This window comes from Dacryopinax primogenitus, assembly GCF_000292625.1.
Source record: "Dacryopinax primogenitus strain DJM-731 SS1 chromosome Unknown DACRYscaffold_13, whole genome shotgun sequence".
Lineage (NCBI taxonomy): Eukaryota > Fungi > Basidiomycota > Dacrymycetes > Dacrymycetales > Dacrymycetaceae > Dacryopinax > Dacryopinax primogenitus.
In genome coordinates, this window is record NW_024467210.1 from 224,344 (window position 1) to 243,538 (window position 19,195).

The 19,195-nt window shown below is 52.4% G+C and overlaps 6 protein-coding genes across 6 annotated transcripts; 3 read left to right on the forward strand and 3 right to left on the reverse strand.

Annotated features, from left to right (window-relative positions):
• The first annotated feature begins 4,489 nt into the window (after positions 1 to 4,489).
• DACRYDRAFT_23195 (uncharacterized protein) lies at positions 4,490 to 6,344 on the forward strand. Its single transcript, XM_040773148.1, has 6 exons — positions 4,490 to 4,844; positions 4,910 to 5,012; positions 5,066 to 5,079; positions 5,132 to 5,248; positions 5,301 to 5,414; positions 5,461 to 6,344. The coding sequence occupies exons 1-6, from the start codon at positions 4,689 to 4,691 to the stop codon at positions 5,725 to 5,727; spliced, it is 771 nt and encodes a 256-aa protein (XP_040627120.1). The 5' UTR covers positions 4,490 to 4,688; the 3' UTR covers positions 5,728 to 6,344.
• Positions 6,345 to 7,017: 673 nt separating this feature from the next.
• On the reverse strand, positions 7,018 to 8,028 carry DACRYDRAFT_54524 (glycoside hydrolase family 16 protein; the record flags this gene model as incomplete). Its single annotated transcript, XM_040775269.1, has 2 exons — positions 7,018 to 7,860; positions 7,912 to 8,028. The coding sequence occupies 2 exons, from the start codon at positions 8,026 to 8,028 to the stop codon at positions 7,018 to 7,020; spliced, it is 960 nt and encodes a 319-aa protein (XP_040627121.1).
• Positions 8,029 to 9,376: 1,348 nt separating this feature from the next.
• DACRYDRAFT_117282 (aromatic compound dioxygenase) lies at positions 9,377 to 11,220 on the forward strand. The gene is made up of 10 exons (XM_040770353.1): positions 9,377 to 9,451; positions 9,513 to 9,681; positions 9,741 to 9,817; positions 9,873 to 9,919; positions 9,967 to 9,982; positions 10,037 to 10,057; positions 10,115 to 10,162; positions 10,248 to 10,381; positions 10,438 to 10,691; positions 10,747 to 11,220. The coding sequence occupies exons 2-10, from the start codon at positions 9,598 to 9,600 to the stop codon at positions 11,068 to 11,070; spliced, it is 1,005 nt and encodes a 334-aa protein (XP_040627122.1). The 5' UTR covers positions 9,377 to 9,451; positions 9,513 to 9,597; the 3' UTR covers positions 11,071 to 11,220.
• A 787-nt stretch (positions 11,221 to 12,007) lies between these two features.
• Positions 12,008 to 13,244, reverse strand: DACRYDRAFT_23197 (Non-histone chromosomal protein 6). Its single transcript, XM_040773149.1, has 6 exons — positions 13,187 to 13,244; positions 12,915 to 12,950; positions 12,737 to 12,854; positions 12,625 to 12,683; positions 12,507 to 12,569; positions 12,008 to 12,386 (listed from the first exon to the last, which is right to left on the reverse strand). The coding sequence occupies exons 2-6, from the start codon at positions 12,948 to 12,950 to the stop codon at positions 12,369 to 12,371; spliced, it is 294 nt and encodes a 97-aa protein (XP_040627123.1). The 5' UTR covers positions 13,187 to 13,244; the 3' UTR covers positions 12,008 to 12,368.
• A 402-nt stretch (positions 13,245 to 13,646) lies between these two features.
• DACRYDRAFT_68457 (uncharacterized protein) lies at positions 13,647 to 15,161 on the forward strand (the record flags this gene model as incomplete). The annotated part of the gene is made up of 11 exons (XM_040775872.1): positions 13,647 to 13,758; positions 13,837 to 13,893; positions 13,946 to 14,021; positions 14,075 to 14,085; positions 14,135 to 14,215; positions 14,262 to 14,335; positions 14,379 to 14,650; positions 14,712 to 14,812; positions 14,858 to 14,927; positions 14,974 to 15,069; positions 15,120 to 15,161. Coding segments are annotated over exons 6-11 (612 nt in total), but the record flags the coding sequence as incomplete, so codon positions are not given.
• A 30-nt stretch (positions 15,162 to 15,191) lies between these two features.
• DACRYDRAFT_23199 (NAD-malate dehydrogenase) lies at positions 15,192 to 17,044 on the reverse strand. Its single transcript, XM_040773150.1, has 7 exons — positions 16,968 to 17,044; positions 16,857 to 16,912; positions 16,640 to 16,807; positions 16,558 to 16,581; positions 15,913 to 16,509; positions 15,765 to 15,866; positions 15,192 to 15,714 (listed from the first exon to the last, which is right to left on the reverse strand). The coding sequence occupies exons 1-7, from the start codon at positions 16,996 to 16,998 to the stop codon at positions 15,682 to 15,684; spliced, it is 1,011 nt and encodes a 336-aa protein (XP_040627125.1). The 5' UTR covers positions 16,999 to 17,044; the 3' UTR covers positions 15,192 to 15,681.
• Between the last annotated feature and the right edge of the window lie 2,151 nt (positions 17,045 to 19,195).

The following is a 19,195-nucleotide window of genomic DNA, read 5'->3' on the forward strand; positions in this document are numbered from 1 at the left end:
TAGACTCTTGGCACTCTTAGGTGAGCAGACTTAGTCAGCCTGTGTTGCCCTAACATCTGCGAGGATGTTGTCTTGCTTCCCCCACCATCTCTGAGGACTGTCTCACCCATGGCTGTCTCCCCAGCAGCCCCCATCTCTCCTTCACTGCCTATGGCAGTGATACTGGCTGGCATGGACTCCATGCTGACTATCTCGTCACAGACCACCAAGTCCATCCAGGGAGGTGCTCTTGCACCTTCCTCCAGTGTCATCCATATGGACAATAGTCTGCCTGGTGCTTTGGCGCCCCCTCCTGCCATCATTCCAATGGATGGCACCCCAACTGCCCTGGTTGTTCTCTTGAACAACCTCCCACCCAGCAATGCCATTCCCTCAAATGGCACAGATCATACTGCTGTTGTTCTGTCAAACAACCCCCCATCCTTGCACACTGGATAGGGCAAACCTTCTGGCACCCCACTTGTTGGCTGGGGTACTTTGTCTGGAAGGGACTCCTCTGCTGGCTGGGGTGACCCCACCAACCCACCAGAATCAGCCCTTGTCCCTTGGGACAAGGATGAAGAAGAAGAATTCATCAATGACAACAAAGATCCTTACCTTGTCCCATATGGGGTACCCCTCCACCCAAAGGAGGATTGTGGCATGTCTTATGGATGTGATGCACAAGGCTTCCCAAGGCCCCAAATGCCCAAGTATGCCTGGGAATCTACTGATCCCTTCTACCATGAGGCTTGTGCCCATGCCTCCAAGTCCTTTGCTCTCCTCATGGGAAATCCTCATGCCAACTCACAGTTGGCTCTTTGTTCTGCCAAGCAGCTCACTGACAAGCAGCTCTTCAATTGCCTGCATCACTGGACTGCAGAAGAGACTTGTGATCATCTTGCACTGGACTGTGGAGACTGCTCTGATGAGTTGTTCCACTGAAAGAGCAAAGAAGACCTTGTGTGTTCCCTCAAGGAGAATGCAAGATTGTTGTCCACTCTGGACAACACTAGGCAGCTCTGCTTGACTGCCACAAAAATGATCTCCGATGCCCAGCAATTGGCATTGCAGGCCAGATCGGACACCGAGCATTTCTGTTGGGACTGTCAGGGTATGACCTCTGCAAACTCCTATGCAAACTCTGATTCAGCCCGAATGCCACTGTTTTGACACATTTGACCCCTCATTTGAGGCTATCGGATATGAGAAGCCCCCTCTGACAGGCCTCTCTCCCCATTTGGGATAGATGGCAAGGCTATTGGTGATTGTTCACCTTTTGCAAGGACTGAACACTCAAGTCACACAATCACTCAAGACTGTCAGTCATGTTGACTAGAGTTTCGACCTGTTTGTCAAGTTGCTAGGACACCCAAAGGACTTTGGGGCCTAAGGCATAGGGGGTTGGAGTTCGGACGCCCTTCAGGCCAGCCTATCAATCATGTTTGACTATTTGTAGGCCTTGGTCATGGGCCCCAGCAAGGCTTTTGACAGATCAAAGACAAGTAGCCACCCTTCAGGAATTTTGGCTACCTACTCAAGGTGCCTACAACTCAAGTATAGGTGATTGGGATCAGATTGGATCTCAAAGCATGTTTTGGCCAGGCTTCAGGTGACAATCAAGAAGTAGGGGTGAACCCTGGTGTGGAGATTGGGAGACTTTGCCCATGATCAGGAGACCTTTGGTCACAAGGTCTGCCCTGAGGTAAGATGGACAAGTACAGTTTCTCAGCCACAGTCTATTGCTTCCTTTTGTTTCCTCTGGCATGTATATGTAGTCACTGGTCTGAGGGCACAGAAGCCTCAGATTTAGTCTCTCAGGAATCCCACTGTCTAGTACAACCCAAAAAACTGATCTCCCTAAAAGGAGGTGAACTGTCCACAATCATGTCAATTGACCTCAGGTAGTCAGACTGAGGTACTTGATAACCTGGCAACACACCCCAATTATTCATTATACCCTCTGATGGCTGGTGCTCTAGCTGAGACTGTCAACTTCTGGATGACTGGTGCCAATGTATCAGAAGTCTCTGCTGATAGGCCACCCTCCTAGGGCCTAGAGGTCCAACCTGTGCTCAATCTCTATGAAAGCTCATGAGGCAAGCCTGACACCCCTTCTTTCGGCAAGGTTCTCATCTATGAGCAACTGAACCCCTGACTACACCCCAATGGCTCACCCTGATTGCCTGATGTCCATACCAATTCTGCTGGCATTGCACTATGCTGCCGAAGTCTAGGTGACAGGCAACTCTGCACTCCTCCCCATCCAACATCCCCTCAATTCTGCCTGATCAACAAAGGGTTACTATTGAGATCCCATCCCCTCCCACCAATACACATGCAATACCTCCACTGACTTCCAAAGGCATGGCTTCATCCTGCCTGAGTCCAATGTTGACATGATTGGTCATCTGCAACTCTGATACCTTGTGGTTCAACCTCAATACTGGTTGACTGCAACACCCCCCCCTTACTACCATTTCCGATTCTCCCATACTGACTTGTGCAACATGCTGAGCATGGTTGATTGTCAATGTATTGGGATTATCAACCCTCTTCCCATACCACCCTCACTACTCCATGTGGCTGACATGGCCAATACCATGAGAGATCCTGAAGCAGGCATGTGAGGACCACTGAGAGGTCTGATGTCAGGCTTTCAGATGATTAGTGGTTGTTTGGCAGTCAGGTCACCCCAATAGGTTGCAGCTTCACCTGAAACCTTTGTGTTTGGCCTCTGCTCAATGGTGTGCCCTGACAGGGACTGCAACAACTGGCACTCCAAATATGACTACATTCATGGTTATCTCCACTCCTCTTTGGATCACACAGATCCTCCCCACGCACCCTCTACCATGGGGGCTGCAAGCATGTCTTTGTGACTGTGGCTGGCATCCTCCCATGAGATGCCTGATGATCACAACATTCCTATAGACGACCCCATTGTCAAGGAGCCTGCATCAGCTCCTACCCAACCCTCTGCTGTTGCCCTCAGCAAGTGTCCTGCTGTGGACGAGCCCACCTCTGCACCTCCATGCAAAGTACCATCTATATTGATGGTAACAGCATCTTCTGGTGCCCCACCCTGAGCAAGTCTTACAGCTCGGTTGCATCCAGCACTGCTGGACTGCCTCTCACTCTTGCCTGGACAACCACGGCAGCTACTTCTAGCTCCTCTGGAGCTAATGCTTGATCCATGTTGACTCAGATCAATGCAAACAGTCTCTCTGCTGTTGCTGCTATGCAATGGTGATTCCCTCCCACAGGAGTCTCAGAGATGGTAGCTGCACAATGTGCAGCTGCTTGTGTGGCTCAAATGGGTCATCCTGTCCCATGAGCCAACCCAGCAAATCCCTGGCAGGGAATTGTAATGGCCAAGCAATTGACCACAATCCGGAACATGGATCTTCCCTGTTGACAGGTCTTAATGGAGACTGCTGATGCCCACTGGGCTCACACTCCACAGACAGGTAGCCTCTGGTCCCAATTTGTGAAGATGGTGGAGCAGGAGGGCAAAGAGGTGAATCCTCACCTCAACAAGGGGCCTAGTATTAGGTGCTCTATGGATGGGAGATACTACATCCCTGACCTTAATGTGTGGACTTGGCTCCATGATAACTGTCTGCATGCGGACATTAAAGGCTGGCAAAAAGGCAATGCTGCTGCCTTGTATGAGATTGCAATGAATCTCTTTCGAACTAAGTTCGAATTCAACAAGTTTGTTGATGAGCATCAGCTTGGTTGCACCAGTGTTCCTCATTGGTCTATGACCACTTGCTTCCACAAAGCTGTCTCCCTCAATGTGGACAGTGTATGCATTTGGAGCCCCATTGGGGTTGCCAAAGAGTTCATTGCCAGTGGGCTCAATGAATCAAAAATCGATGTCCTGGTTGGTTACTTTGGTCATAGACAATGGAAGGTGGAACTTGGTTGTGCATATTGTGACAACATTCTCAACAAGAATGGTGTCCACACTCTCAGTCTTGTCAACCAATGCAGCCAATCCCTATGGACAGAAGTCTTCCAGTCTGCCAAGGTCCCCCCTCCTGTGGAGGGCCTTCCACCATTGGGTCTCGAACCCAAAGGCTTGAAATGGTCTGATGACCATACTGTTCCTGCTGCTGGTCCCTCTCATGTGGATGCAGCCATCAAGGATGAAACCCTCCTCAACTATGGTGACATCAACAGCTATGACCATGCCTGTTAGTATGTATACCCCTTCCTCTTTGACAGGGGGGGGGTGTAAGGGTCCGTATATGACCCCATACTCTCCTCTTTAGGTAGGATTGCCTTGCAGAGGTGATCATGATCATCCTTGGACTGACACGTAGTGGGTGGCTGTAGGCCACCCTTCTCTCTATCCTTTTACTACACATAATGTATTGCTACTAGATAGTAATACATTTGATCTGTGTATGTATTGAGGCCATAAGGGCATAGTAAGCCCTTTCATCTTAGCACTGATCTCAAATTGATAGCCCATGTGCCAAACAAACAATGTCATGTATCTGAGTCTTCTGGGTTCAGGGGCCATGGAGTGGGTATTGTATTGCTGATACTGATTACAATTGGGGGATAAAGCAGTTGTTGGGAGAGTTGTTGCTGGCAGTGAGACATTGACTCCAACTCCAACATAGGCAAAAATGCTTCCGCTTGCACCCCTGTTGATGGCTCACTCTACAACGACGACGCAGTCTCGTATATCGCTCATGTTCTCCCTATGGCCCACGTTCTCTCGATGGCCCAGGCTCTCCCTGTGGCTCATATGGACGACTGCCGAGACCATGCTGGCATCCCTGCTGAAGCAAGTCAAGTCTATTTTGTATTGGGATGACCGTCCTGTGATATTGGACGATGATGATGTCGTAAGTGCGAGAGCTCCAACGTCTACCCTGTTGTCTTCTAACAGAAGCGGCTGTATTTTCCTCAGAACATATGGCCCCCTAATATAAGACCCCGAAATATCAAACGCGCACTCAATCGCCGGATGCATGGTCGGGGTAGATGCGTAGACGTTCGATACTTAAGCCATGGTGCGTTCGGTATGCTCCGCTCTCCGTCTCCGGCTTCTCACGATCCCACATAGGGGCGTCACATGTTGTATGCATGAACGCTTCCAAGATCCTGCTGTATTTTTCTCATTGGTATGCAGGTTCTTCTTGCAAAAACGTCTTATAAAGAGGAGTACGTGGTGCGGGTTACAGGGTCGGTCTACGAACACTTCCAATGGGCACATCCCTTTTGGCAGACTTATAAAGAAACTTCAGAGGTATTATATTCAATGCGTGGGGATGTCCTCCTTGTCTTACATGATCGATCAGGTTGCATCCATGGTGGCCTTGCGAAGGCTAACCAAGATCCCCGTTCCGCGTGTTTACCTCTTCGACGAAGACAGGGACAATGCAGTGGGGGGTGTCTGGACGCTACAAGACTACGTATGGTTATGCCCTGGTCACTTGGCCAGGATCTAACGGCGATTAGATGGAGGGTGAACGCTTGTATGAATTCCTGCCTGAACTGTCCGGAGAAGCTTTGGAGCAAGTCCGTGCCCAGCTGGCAAATTGGATGCTGCAAGTTTTTCACCTCGAGTTCAGCCAGATTGGCAGCCTGCACTTCACTCGCTCTCTGAATGAGATTCGAGACGTATCCGACGACGATCTGGAAATTCGAGTGGGAAGACTAGTCACGCTCAGAGGCCTCCGAATGGAGAACGATTACCGCGTCGGCCCACCCAAGGATATGGGCTAATGGGACAGCGCCAAGGCGTGGTTGAAGAGCATCTTTTAAGGCGACCTGAACTACCAGTACTCGTACAAGTCGGAGTCAAATGACGAGCATATCCGCCAGGTACAACAGATAATTGACGAGCCCGAAGAATGCAACGGCCTGTGTACAAGCGGTCCTCTGAGTGTCAATGTACCTTATTGTACGGACATGTGGAACACGCATAACATCAAGGCAGTGTGCAAGGACGGCACCGTCAAGCTCGTTGCTCTGCTGGACATGGGGGGGATGCAAATTGTACCACGCTGGGTCCTGGGTCGACTGCCTCTGTTGGACGAACTCCCAGATGAGAGCTCCAGAATCTTATGGAAATTTCTTCTGGAGGATCCCCTATACAAGCAAGCGCATGAGCAAGGGTCAAGAGCACGGCACTTGCTGGTCCTGGCGCAGAATGCCTTGGTACCGTATCGGGCTGACGAAAAGATCGAGGAATTCCGCAATGGCATTTGGGAAGAGACAGGAACGTTGACAGGATAGCATGTTTTGAACTTGAGCTCGATTAGATTGGAAATGTAATGCTGAGGTGCCCGTGGATTCCGATGGACCCACAAAAGGCACTTCACCGACAATTTTATTTCTCGGTTGGCTTCATGTGTGGACTGCCAAGCTTTTGTCTGTCGCAGTACATCTTCCGCTAACGACACGGGCTCGCGGTCCCCTCCCGACCTACGGACCTCCGCCCTCAGCCCCAATCGCTCCGTGCCTGCCGAGCTTTGTCTTTCTGAACTCGTAAATTAGCCCCGGCACACGCCTCCGTGGCCCGACATTCATATCTCCCTACCTAAAGATGGAGGGCTTGAACGGCGTAGAGGCTGTTTTCGTTGCACAAGAAGAGGGAGTGTGGTCCAACGTATGGAGAGTTCTCCGAATGGTTGGATTCCCTAAATCGGGTGGTTATGAAGGGGCGGATGGCTCTGACTCACCATGCGTTCAAAAGGGAGCGGTGTGGGAGTAGTGGTCTACCTGAATCTGTTTTAGGCTTCTATTCTTTACCACTTCTCCCTCGTGGATCACACTTCTGTTGTATGCTATCGTCGTATGAACGGACAATACTATTGAATGTCAGGTATCCGTGCTCCGAAGCACATGCAAAATGCAGCAATGGGATGCGGGGTAACGGTAATATAATCATGTCCAGGGATATACCGCAGACTCTATCTGCGAGGCGCCGCCTCCATCCTAATGTCCTCAACAGCGAAAAAGATGTTCTTTTTAAGGCAGGGCAAGCCAGTCCTCAGCCGGCAAAGGAAGAGCTTAGCTCTCTATAAAAACGGAAAAGTAGTTGACAAGCCAATACGCCTCGTTGAAGTTGCTCGGGTCCTGGACAGCCTGCGAGCACGTCCCAGGACAGGACGTTGCGCCGTAGTTCGAGTTTGCCCAGTCTCCACAAAGCGTAGTCTCGATGATCGCCTGGTGGTCCTTGAGGTACGTGTAGGGCGAGCAGCCGTCCGCTACCCAGGCAGCGTCGGGCGTTCCCCAGGTCGTCGGGTCGGGGCTCTGCGACTGCTCGGCCAAGTCAGAGGGCTGGTCGTCGTGTGTCCAATGCCAGGCAGAGACTCCTCCACCATCCCAGTGCATAGCAAACACTCCCCCGCCAACAGCGTTCAGCCCCGCTCCGTAGGAAGTGTTGCTCCTGTCCAGGAAACCGCAGCCGGCGTTTGACCCGTCTGAGCTGGCACATGTCGTCCCGATCTGCTGGGCGGTGTAGTCTGACGTGGAGGTGTTCGGATTGCATCCAGGCCCAGTGTGCAGCGTCATCTGGTTAACGGTGTTCGTGTTCACGCCTTCGATGATGTCGATCTCCCCTCCGAGTGGCCAGGGCTGGGTCTGGGAGACGGTCCAGAATGCGGGCCAGGTAGCGCAGCCAAAAGGCATGTGCGCAACGTCCAGCACGAACAGGGCGCCGTCGTAGGTATTCTTCGTACCGAGGCGGACGCTGTTGCGCCCTTGGTTGTCCCCCAGAGAAGTGGTGTTGTCTACCCCGAGGAAGGCTTGGGAGGCGGTGGTAGAGACGAGCCCTTGAGCCCACGCGACGCTGTCGTTGACAAAGACGACATCGCCGTGGGTAGGGTCGGCATCGTCGAAGAAGTCGAAGCACTACAGCACAGTCAGCTTTAGGAAAAGCGGTTAGGGCAGGAATGTACGCACGTCGAAGAAGTTCGTCCCTGTGCAGTTGTCCTGCAGCGAGAAGGTCGAGTCCCTCCCCAGGCCGTGCCAGACGGGCGAGCGGACGGCCGGTTGCTCTGAGCGCAAACGCTTTGCCATATTGCTATGGCGCTTTGAGAGAGTAGCATGGGCGGACGAGGAGAGGGCGAGGGCGGAAACGAGGGCGGTGGTGAGCATGGTGGGTATTTCGAATGAATGAATGAGTGGGAAATGAGTGTTGTAGTGAATGTCAGTTTATGACCGATTGAACGGTGAGTACGAGACGGTCAACGACCGAAGTATGAGGAGATCGTCGTATGAGAAAGAGTAAGAGATTTGAGAGAGAAAAGTAAGAAAATGTATACGTTTGGAGTGTAGAAAAGAAGTTGGGCACGTGCCCCTCCTCTTAGTCCGTAGCAACCGGCGTGTGAGTATCAACCCCTCAATTAATATAATTGCTGGCACACTCACTACACACGTTTGGTTACCGCATGGCCCGGGATTGCACTATTGTTTACTGTTCTTGGCACCGAATTGTACGGACATAACACACCTGAGGCCGGGGAGGACCAAACGACGAAATCCAGTCTTTAAATGGATTACAATTTGGACCAACAAATACTGGAATGTTAAGTGATTGCCCGTTCAGGGATTGGCAGACGACATTGAACCGAATTATCCTATACAACGGCCTCTCCATGGAAGATATTTTTCTATACTGGCATGGTCAGTGAGTGCAGTCCGATTATCCGGGCTGTGTGGACTAGATACGGAAAGTACGGGCGCATGCCGCTGATATTCTGGCACGAACCGCGGAGTGCTCAATCTGTCTTCTTTAGGCCGTACCTTGATGATCTGTCGACCAAAACAGACGCTTAACTTTTGAATTCTGATCTCTCCATGATAGTGCAGGTTGTTGGTTTACAACATTCCCTCTAATACCAGGGCGGGATGTCGATGGTGCCGCCTTGGCCAACTTCTCTTATCCTCCTAATCGTCATCATTCAGATGTTAGATGTTCTATGCCAAATCTGCGGTGGAGGCAACACCATACTAGACCCCATGCAGCTGGCATTCGATTTCTTTCTCTCGAGGAGACCTAATCTGGGCTGATGTTCGCGGGGAGTTCACCCACTGCCTTTTCCAATTTTCTTCGTTTCTGCATCTGCAACTGCTTAACTGCGAGCATCAATCAATAGACACTTTCGAACTGCATCCAGTATAGACAATGCAATACCCTCTATTCAATTCTCCCTTAACCCCTTGGCATCCTTTGAAGCCTTTCCCCACGTGTCTGCACAACCCAATTCAAGGACAAAAACAGCAAGAACTCTCATCCAGCCCTCTGACCGGACAATAAGAAGCAGTCCACGCATTTGGACATCAAAAGGTAAAAGTCCACAATCACCCATGTCGTCCCACCTCCTGTCCGAATTGGGCAGCAAATCTCCAGGAATTTCCTCTCTCGCGCTCTCCGCCTGCTATTTCCTGCCAAGCGTATTATCCCAGTCCACACGGGAGAACACTTCACCCGGACCCTCAGGTCCGTCTATATAATACGAGGCCTCCCCGCACTGAACGGTCACCTGTCCTCTCAATAACAGATCTAATAATCGCAGTCAAGTACGACTGTTTGGATCTCTTACTATTCCATCTACGACGAACAAACCTATTGGAAATAAAAGAGAAATGTCTGCTGCTCAGAGGAAAGCGCCGTCAAAGGCTGTTCAGCTCGCTATCGACGCCGGCGCGCCCACTATTGACCCTAGCACTGTGCGTCTTTCTTTCTTACCACCACCATCTGCACATTCGAGGCTCAAGAATACGAATAGTTGCCAGACGTGACGGACATCTCTCCAGAGACGGTGACGGAGAGTGTGATTGCCATCAACTCGCAATGCAAGAATGAGTGAGTATTATTGTGGTCTTGCTTGAAAGGGTGTGGACGACTGACGGGGCTGAAGAAGGCAGAAATTCCTGATAAACAACCTAGTGCGACACTTGCACGACTGTACGTCCTCTCCTCATTCTCTTTGCCGCACGCTGACTATTATGCAGACGCTCGCGAGACCAAGTAAGTTCTCCCGTCTGCAATCATACGCAGCACCTGACCATTCTGCTCACGAAGCCTCACAACCGAGGAATGGATGTACGTCCCTCCCGACCAAACGCATGCTGGCCTCCACCTAACAACATTCATAAATAGGACAGCGATCCAGTTCCTGACTGCGACGGGGCAGAAGTGCTCTTCCATGTGAGCCCCCTTCTTCCGCGGCGTTCTATTAGGCGCTCCTCCCCGCGGGGAGGGATCAACGTACACCCGTACTGACTTGCACCAGTCGACAGGAGTTCATCCTCCTCAGTGACGTCCTGGGCGTCTCGGCGCTTGTGGATTCGATCAACCATGCGCGCCCGCCGAACGCGACGGAGAACACGGTGCTAGGCCCCTTCTTCACCGAGGACGCGAATGACAGTACGTGCTTCTATCCCACTGCTGCCGGCTCCGCACTCGGTGCTGACCCCGTATAGTCGATCAGCAAGGCTCCATCGCCTCCGAAGGCAAAGGTGACCCGCTGCTCGTCACCCTCCGTGTGCTGGACACGCAAGGTCGTCCCGTCCCCGGCGCGCGGGTCGAGACGTGGGAGACGGATGCAGAGGGGTTCTACGATACGCAGTATGAGGGGCGGACGGGGCCGGACTGCCGTGGGAGGCTGAAGACGCAGGAAGATGGTGTGTGCGAGTTCTGGGCCGTCGTCCCCGTTGCGTATCCTATTCCGAGCGATGTGCGTACCTTTGCTTCGAAGGAAAAGTCGATTGCTGACAGAGTTGCTGTTGCAGGGCCCGGTTGGAAGCCTCCTTCGCAGCTTGCACAGGCACGTCTTCCGCCCCGCCCACCTGCACATCATGGTCGACGCCGATAGGTTCGAGACGCTCACGACAGCGCTCTACCTCGAAGGGGACGAGTACATCAAGTCCGACGCCGTGTTCGGTGTGAAGAGGAGCTTGATATGCAAGATTGACCGCGTGGCTGACGAGGCTGAAGCCAAGAAGCATGCGAAGAGTACGCCGTTCAACCAGCTGAAATGGGACTTTGTCCTTGCTAGCAAGGAGGAGGCGGACTTGGTCCGCGCAGAGAAGATGGAGAAGATGAGGCTGAAATAGGCGAGAACTTGGATATTCTTGACTATGGAGGGGATGGAGAGGAACGAAATAACGGGTATTCACTGCTCAGACAATAGTGTAAATTAGCATTGTGTCAACGAATTTTGTGCTGGTGTATGGAGTGTTCCTCTGCCAGCAGATGGGTGCAATAAAAATGTGCAACAGTTACATGTCGAACGAACACAGTAAATTCACGATTCGTAACGTAACGCCCTATATATCTGAACATTATTACCATCAACCCACCCGAACAGTTCTCATCATTCGTTCCACCCTTCGAAGCCATCTCTACCTCAACCATCATGTCTACTCCAGCAGCATCTTCAACCCCCCAGCCGCTGGCACTCGAGCCGCCTTCCCAAGTCCAAACGCAAGAGTCGCGCGAGCCGACACTGTCTACCAATTCGACGCCCTCGGGCCAATGGTCGTGAACAGCGACTGGGTGCGTCTTACCTCCACCCTCCCCCTCTATCCCCAGCTATCCTTGTGCGTTACTGGATATATGGCTAAGCTGACTGAGGGGGGTAGACGTTGTCCAGGATCGGGAACTGGGGTGAGATGACCCCTTTGGAAAGGGAACGGACTGTGAGAGTGTTAGGAAAGAGGAATCTGTGTGTTTCCCCTTCCTTACCTTGGGCGGTAACGGATTGATATTGGTGCACGTAGACTGCGACTGGCTGAAGAGGGACGCAAGTTGGAAGGGGAGGGAAAGGAGGGGAAGTTGACAATCACCCAGGGCTTGAGCGAATAGACTTTTCCATTGGAAGAAGCGGGCGACCGTCCATCAATCTATTTATTACATGTTTGCGAAGGTGGTCTATGTCATATATCATTGATGAATTGCTGATGTTCCTCAACCCCGGGTCCGGGTAAAGCGGGGAAAGCTTCCTAGTCAATTCCCGTATCCGGGGAAGGCGAATCGTACATGTACTGCCGGCAGGTATAAATAAGATTAACGGCATGCCAATTACTTTACACATCTACAGTCCGTCACGGCGCGATCCTCTGGGCGCAGATTGAGCGTACTACAACACTTGGGGTGCGAGGTGCGGGGACTACAGAGCGACAACACAACAGGCAGGGCGAGGGCGAGGCGGGGCGGACGGGGCGAGGCGTCACAGATTAGTGGATTGGCATGGTCGAGAACCGAAACGATGCAATAAACCTTTCCGGAGGACGAAGGAGACATGAAAGAATACAGCTGACGGCGAGCGTCCGGGAGAGGGAGGGAAGACGAGAATGAGAATGAGAACGAGAACGGAGGGTGGGAACATTGTTGTTCACGACGACGACGACGATCAGGCGCTCTTCTTGCCCTACATGCAGGAGTCAGCATGAGATAAGTGACTTTGGGGCGGTTCCGAGGTGGGTGGTCTGGGTGACAGCACCCTATGCACCGGAGCCGTACACCAAGGAAGTGGAATTGGGTTGCTCACCTCGTACTCTGCCTTCTCCTTCGCAGCACGCTGCTTGTCTTCGTCCGATTTCCGTTGATACTCCTTGATGACAAGGGTCGGTGAGCCGGGGTTAGGGAAAAAGTGGGGTGATGCGCACCTTCTTCTCTTCATCAGGGAGCTCCTTCCACTTTGCACCCAATAGCCGCCCAACATCACCTAAGCACGCAGGTATGAGTACAGCAAAGGGGGAATGAACAACGACGACGAACCGAATGAAGCATCCGGGTTCTCTGCCTTGACCCGATCCCTCCATTCGTTGCTGAAGATGAGGTAGGCAGAAAGACCGCGCTTGGGAGCGTCCTTGTCCTTCTTCGATCCCCGCTTGCGCTATATCCCAAGTTGATAAGCCACCGGATGGCGGGTCAAATGGATGATTAGAGGACGTACATGGGGTGCAGCGTCGGCAGATTTGACCTTAGGCATCTGTAAATTGATATATGCATTGTCAGCTCACCGAGAAGGGCGGAGGAGGAGAGTGAATCGGGAGGAGGAGGGGGTACGCGCATCCGACGCGTCGCAACAAACAACGCGCGAAACACTGCCCGTACTAGGAGAAGTAGGCGGGACAGTGAAAGGGACAAGAAAATCAAGAGAAATAATGCAACAAAGTGTTATACAATTATAATAAAGTGAAATCAAGATATAAAATGGGTACTTACAGTGATGAATTGAAGTAAAGAATAGGATGTAAAAATGGAGGTTAGGTGGTGGGCGCACAACTGAAGGGGGGGAGACTGCAGGGCCCGCTAACCCGCCTAGCTGATATACGGTCGAATCCACTCAATCGACTCCACGCCTCATCTGCATCCGATACTCAGCACGTGACTCACAATCATTCATCATATACTCACTTTATCTCATTTTATTCATACTCAACTCTACTATTTCATATCATTCATTTTATATCCTCCTTTCATATCCTCTCACTGAATTATCATTACAATTATCCTCATTCACTCACTCCGACCAGCCATGTTCAATCACGTGACCCTTACCCTGCGCCCACACCCACGCGCACACCTGTCACCCAGCCTCTCCCCGGCCGATCCTCTTCCGACAGCGCGTCAACACGGATTAAAGTTACGCTCACACGGCACTCTCGGAATATCTCGTCTCCTCCTTCTACCTTGCTTGCTCTACACAAACTGGCTGACAGGCTAAAGGGAAAATATGGGCCACAACAACAGAATTTTATCCAGCTGGCCGAGGCTTATCCTCCCCTAGAGAAATAGTACGCATTGCGTATTATACCTTTGTGCCCCCGGCCCGGCACGCTATATCGGCCACAAGATCTAATCGCCCGTCCCAGCGTCTTCTTTCGACAAGGACAGCCTGCGCTAGACTTCCGGGATCCGAGCGTCCAGAGGTTGTCCTTCTATCTCCCCTAGACCTCATGTGCTCGCTTATCCTCTCCTTAGGCGACTGTCAGAAGCCATCCTCCATCGGGACTTTAACTTGAAGCTCGTGCTCCCCGACAACAGGCTCTGTCCAGCAGTAAGCATGATGTTCCGATCCTTAATAGCCCCGGCTTCACTATCGATACATAGGTACCGAACAGGTGAGCTCTCCCCTTCTAGCCCTGGGCACTCCCCGATCTTCCGCGCTAGATGGGACTATGTTGCTTGGATACAGGACATTCTTGCGAATTCGTATGGTGTCGACCTTGGCCGAGTGCGCGGGGTGGACATGTACGCCGAACTGTGGCTTCTGCTGTTCATGCTGAATTTTCTACAGAGGAGTAGGCGCGTCCGCGATTTACCCGTTACTGGCTTGTCGCATGCACGACGGGTGGTCCATGATCGGTTCCGGTGTGTGATCCACTTCCCGGTCTACTCATATTCACCCCAATAGACATTGACGACATCTCGCTACACTGGGCGAGGGAAAATGTCAAGCTCAACTCCCTGCAAGACAGGATCGAGATCCTACCCGTAAGAGCGGACAAGCCCATCCTGCAGCCCCTTCTGGCCTATCCCGAATCGCAGTATTCCCCCCGTCCGCTCTGCCCCACAAGCACTCACCGCCCACCCAGGTTCGACTTCCTGATGTGTAACCCGCCGTTCTATTCCAGTGCAGAGGAAGTCGCCGATCTAGCCGGGATGAAAGAGCTTGACCCGAGTGGCGTACGCCCGGCCTTTTCCCCGTTTGTGGGGGTGGGACTGATGCGTCCCCCGTGTTCTCTAGGTCTGCACAGGTTCGGACAACGAGATGATCACCCCTGGTGGGGAGGTCGGGTTTGTAGGCCGGATGGTGAGGGAAAGCACCCGGGTTGGCAGAAGATGCCGGTAGGTGCTTGCTCGTGGTTATATGCGCTGACTGATTGTTGCCAGGTGGTACACCTCTTTGCTCGGGAAACTATCCAGTGTGAAGGAGGTGATAGAGCTTATCCGCTCTCCAGAGGTACGCGCCAACTATTCTCTGGCACTGCTGACCCTTTCTTTTATAGGTCAATATCGACAACTACGCAATAGGCGAGATCACCCAAGGGAGAACTAGAAGATTGGCCATCGCTTGGTCCTTCGGAGATGCAAGACTGCCGGATGTACGCATACGGCCCATGCGCTGGGTTGGACAGTAACTCACCACTTGTAGGCAGTAGGACGGCCCACAGCAGCAGCCCTGAAGAGTTTTGTACCCCCTCCAAATAGCTTCACACACACGCTCCCGGGCATACCGTCACCATCGGCAAAGGGGATCATACGCGTTATCACCAGGAGCATACCCGACCTCGAACTGGCCCAGGAATCTGCGTCCTCGTTCCTCCTCACCGCTCGGCGGAACACGTGGTCTCGGGCCGCTCGACGCGAGCAAGCACGCAAGATGTCGACTGATGCCGAGGTGCCTGCTCTTGTCCTCCCTGTGGTCCTCCGGACTCGGATCGTCTTCCTGGCTAATGGTCCAGACGGCGACGGCGACTGCTCTGCTGCTGTGGCGCTGAGAGTGGATTGGCTGGCCGGCCGGGATCGGGCGTTGTATGAGTCGTTTTGCGGCCATCTGGCGAGGAAGGTGGACGAGCGGGTCAAGCGGGTCAAGCAGGGGATGGATGGGAATGAGGATGGGTAGATTTCGTGGTCATTCTCATTCTCATTGGTAACTGAGGGTACATTCTATTTTTTCTCTTTGACATACAACATTCCTATTTGCACAAACAGGTTTACAGCTTTGCTCCATCGATGAAGGAGACTCCCTGTGGAAATATGATGAGCACAAAGTTAGGAACGTGATACAAGAACGTACAGTCTTGATGTTCGTCTCGAGCTCGGAGAGGGCGCCGGCAAAAAGGCTCTTCTCGTACGCAGTGACCTTGCCGATCGGCAGGATCTTCTCGACACCCGATGGCTGCATACTAGTCAGCAGTGGTCTGATGAGGAGGGGTCAGACATACGCCGAGCTCAACATTCACGGAGAAGTAGGGAACATCGGTCCCGAGCTCTTGCTTGATCACTGCGCCGCCAGCGGCATCAGACTCGAGGTAGACGAAGGTAGGGGCAACGATGTTCTTCTCCCCGCTGACGGCACGGACGACCTTTTCGACAAAGGTCGCACCTGCGTAAGCCATAGAGAGCGTGGCAGAGCCAGCACCGTCCTTGGCCTTGACGACCTCGTCACCGCCGTAGCGCACACGGTGGGTGATCGCCTCGAGCGTCTCCTTATTCTCTAGGAAAGAGGCCGGGAGAGGGGGTTGAGCCTGGGAGAAGATGGGCAGGATCGTCACACCGCTGTGACCACCGATGACAGGAACGACGAGCTTGGAAGCGAGGGACGGTTCTTGAAGCGCCTCGGCAGCGAAGGTAGAGGCGCGGACAACGTCCAGCGTGGTGACACCGAAGATGCGCTTGGGGTCGAACACGCCGTGCTTCTTGAACACCTCGACGACGATGGGGACGGTGGAGTTGACGGGGTTGGAGATGACGAGGACAAAGGCCTTGGGCGCGGTGGTGGCAATGCCCGTGGCGAGATCGCGGACGATCCCGGCGTTGATCTGTATATTCAGTTAGTCTTAGTCAACTGAGACGAATAGATATCGAACCTTGAAGAGATCATCGCGGGTCATCTGAACGAGATCGATAGCATCAATATCAATGTCAGTCATGAGCAAATGTAAGACGTACGCCGGGCTTTCTGGGAACACCAGCAGGAATAACGACGATTTCAGCGCCGGTCAGTGCTTGCTTGAGCCCCTCGTTCGGGGGAAGGAAGCCCTCCACCTTGGCGGGGGTGTTGATGTGGGAGAGATCAACAGCGACACCGGGGGCATTAACGATATCGTAGAGAGAGAGCTGTTGACACATTATCAAATGGAGATAGACGCATATATTGCAAGCTCACACCGGTGACGACGGGGTTGGTCTTCAGCAGCAGAGAGAGTGGTTGCCCAATCCCACCTATGATCGAATCAGCTTACCTTCTGGGGATTCCCCGAGATGACAAGAGATGTACCAGCAGCACCGAGAACGACGACCTTGACCATATTTGCAGTGATAGAGTGGTGGTGGTAGAAGAGGAGGAGGAGGAGGAGAGGATGATGGTGGTCGTTTGAACGGTGAAGAGAGTGCGTTTACTTGAGGGGAATGAGCAGCGTGTATGCGCGGGCCCTTCACGTGTTCTATGTGGACCCCGACCGACAAAGGGTCTCATGGGGGTCCACCCTATTATGCCCGCGGTCTTCCTCTTACTCTCTGGGGCCCCGCTCTTTATCATAACATCATTGTTAGACTTACAAACGCATACTCTTCATCAAATAGGATTAATATTCCTCAATATTATAATACTATCTGCGGGATAATAGCCAACACTCTTCATACAATCCATCCCTCAATTTCTACCCTTATCTTGGCTCATGTCAACCAATTCCCGGTATTCTCCGGTGTCCATCCTTCCCCCACCTACTTCCCCGCTTTTCACATTGGATGAAGCATTAGCCCCCCTGGACAGAAAGGATTCAGCCGGCTCTCTCCGCAATCTCCCATCACCACCTGGGTCACCATTATGGGCCACGGGGGCTCACGCTATCACGTCGCCGAGGTGATGTGGCTGACTGTGAGACAATCAGGTGGTCAGAAGCGTTAGAAGAATAAGGTTGACAACGGTTTGCATGTGACGGCTCGTCGAACGCCATGCAGCGCCATCCTCTCGATATACAGTACAAGCAATGCACGGTTGTGGCAACTGGGACAACACGATAGCCCTCGCAAGAATGATATTATCGATTCATTGCTGCAAATCAAACAGCGGTTCTTTGTTTGTTTGCAATATTTGATACCATATCCAGGGTGCAACCGTCCCTCGGCCTTGTAATCGAACATTCACTGATACTTGTCCAAGAAATTCTAGGGACAGAACATGACAAAGGGCTGTCCAATGCACGAGGGAAGAAAGTCCACTGGACACGGAAGAGCCCAAATGAGCATGCACGCTTCATCATGATGTTCCAGCTCATAGGCCGAGAAATCCCAGTCTAGCACACCAACAGCATGCAGCGTTGATTGGTTCCCCCGTGTGTCGAGAGGATTCGTTTGTCCTCGGCGGTCAGTGTATGCCACTCCTCCAAATTGATGCCCTCAATGAATTCCATAGAGAGATAGTCGATCCAACAATACCATAACAATTTGGTAGCGGACATCGGTACGTTGTTCAGTGCGATGAAATTTAGGTCGTCCCTCTCCATCCTGGTCGCTTCTCCAAACTTCACCAATGTTGAGACATTGACCAAGAGATACCAGATCGTGGGTCTACAAACATGAGCAAGTAGCGTCCCCCTTAGGGACATCATTGAGCTCGACGTGTAGAACGACGCATCCGCAAAAAAAAAGGGGGGGTAGCGGTGCCGCGTGGCACCGCTGCAGCCACCCAGCCACCCAGGCTTCTATGGCTAGGGATGGCATCGGTCCTAGACCGGACTTTGAGGACCGCGGTCCTGCCGATCCAGTCCAGGACTGGACCGTCCGAGGACCAGACCAGGACCAACACTGGTGGAAAATCTGGTTCAGTCCGGAACTGCGAGGACCGGTCTGGTCCGGTCTCACGCAGCCACCATTGCACCCTGCAATTGGGTGCAGAGTTTGACAGTTTTTGCGTTGAGGGATGGTGACTGGTCATTTCATGGTGTTGGAAGAGGTCAGCATATCATCTGACTGACTGGCATGCTGTTTCAGGGGTATGATGAATCTCCCATGTGCTTCCTCCTGCTCAATGCCATGACCCCACACTGACTATTGAATAGAATTATGTCAGCATTTGATGCACTGGACTGGACTGGTGGTTTACGGTCCTGGGACTGTCCAGGACCAGACCATCACAGGACTGGACCAGGACCAACTATTGTTAGAAATCTGGGACCATCCAGGACTGGATCAGACCAGACTGGACTGTTGCCATCCCTATTTCTACCCCCCCTTCTGTGCTGCATGGCACTGCTTGCTGCTTCATTAGGCACTCCCAGAGCAGTAGGTGAAATAGTCACTCCCCATGCAGCCAGGGTGGCAAGGGTAGCCACCATCACCTGCCAAACCCATCCCTCCCCCCCTCCTTTATTCAGTTTATTTCCTTTGCAGTCCCCTGTATTTTGTAGAAAGATATCTATATTTGTACTAGCAGTAATAATACACATGATGTGCTAGTGGAACCCCCCCCCCCNCNCACACACACACACACACACACACACACAC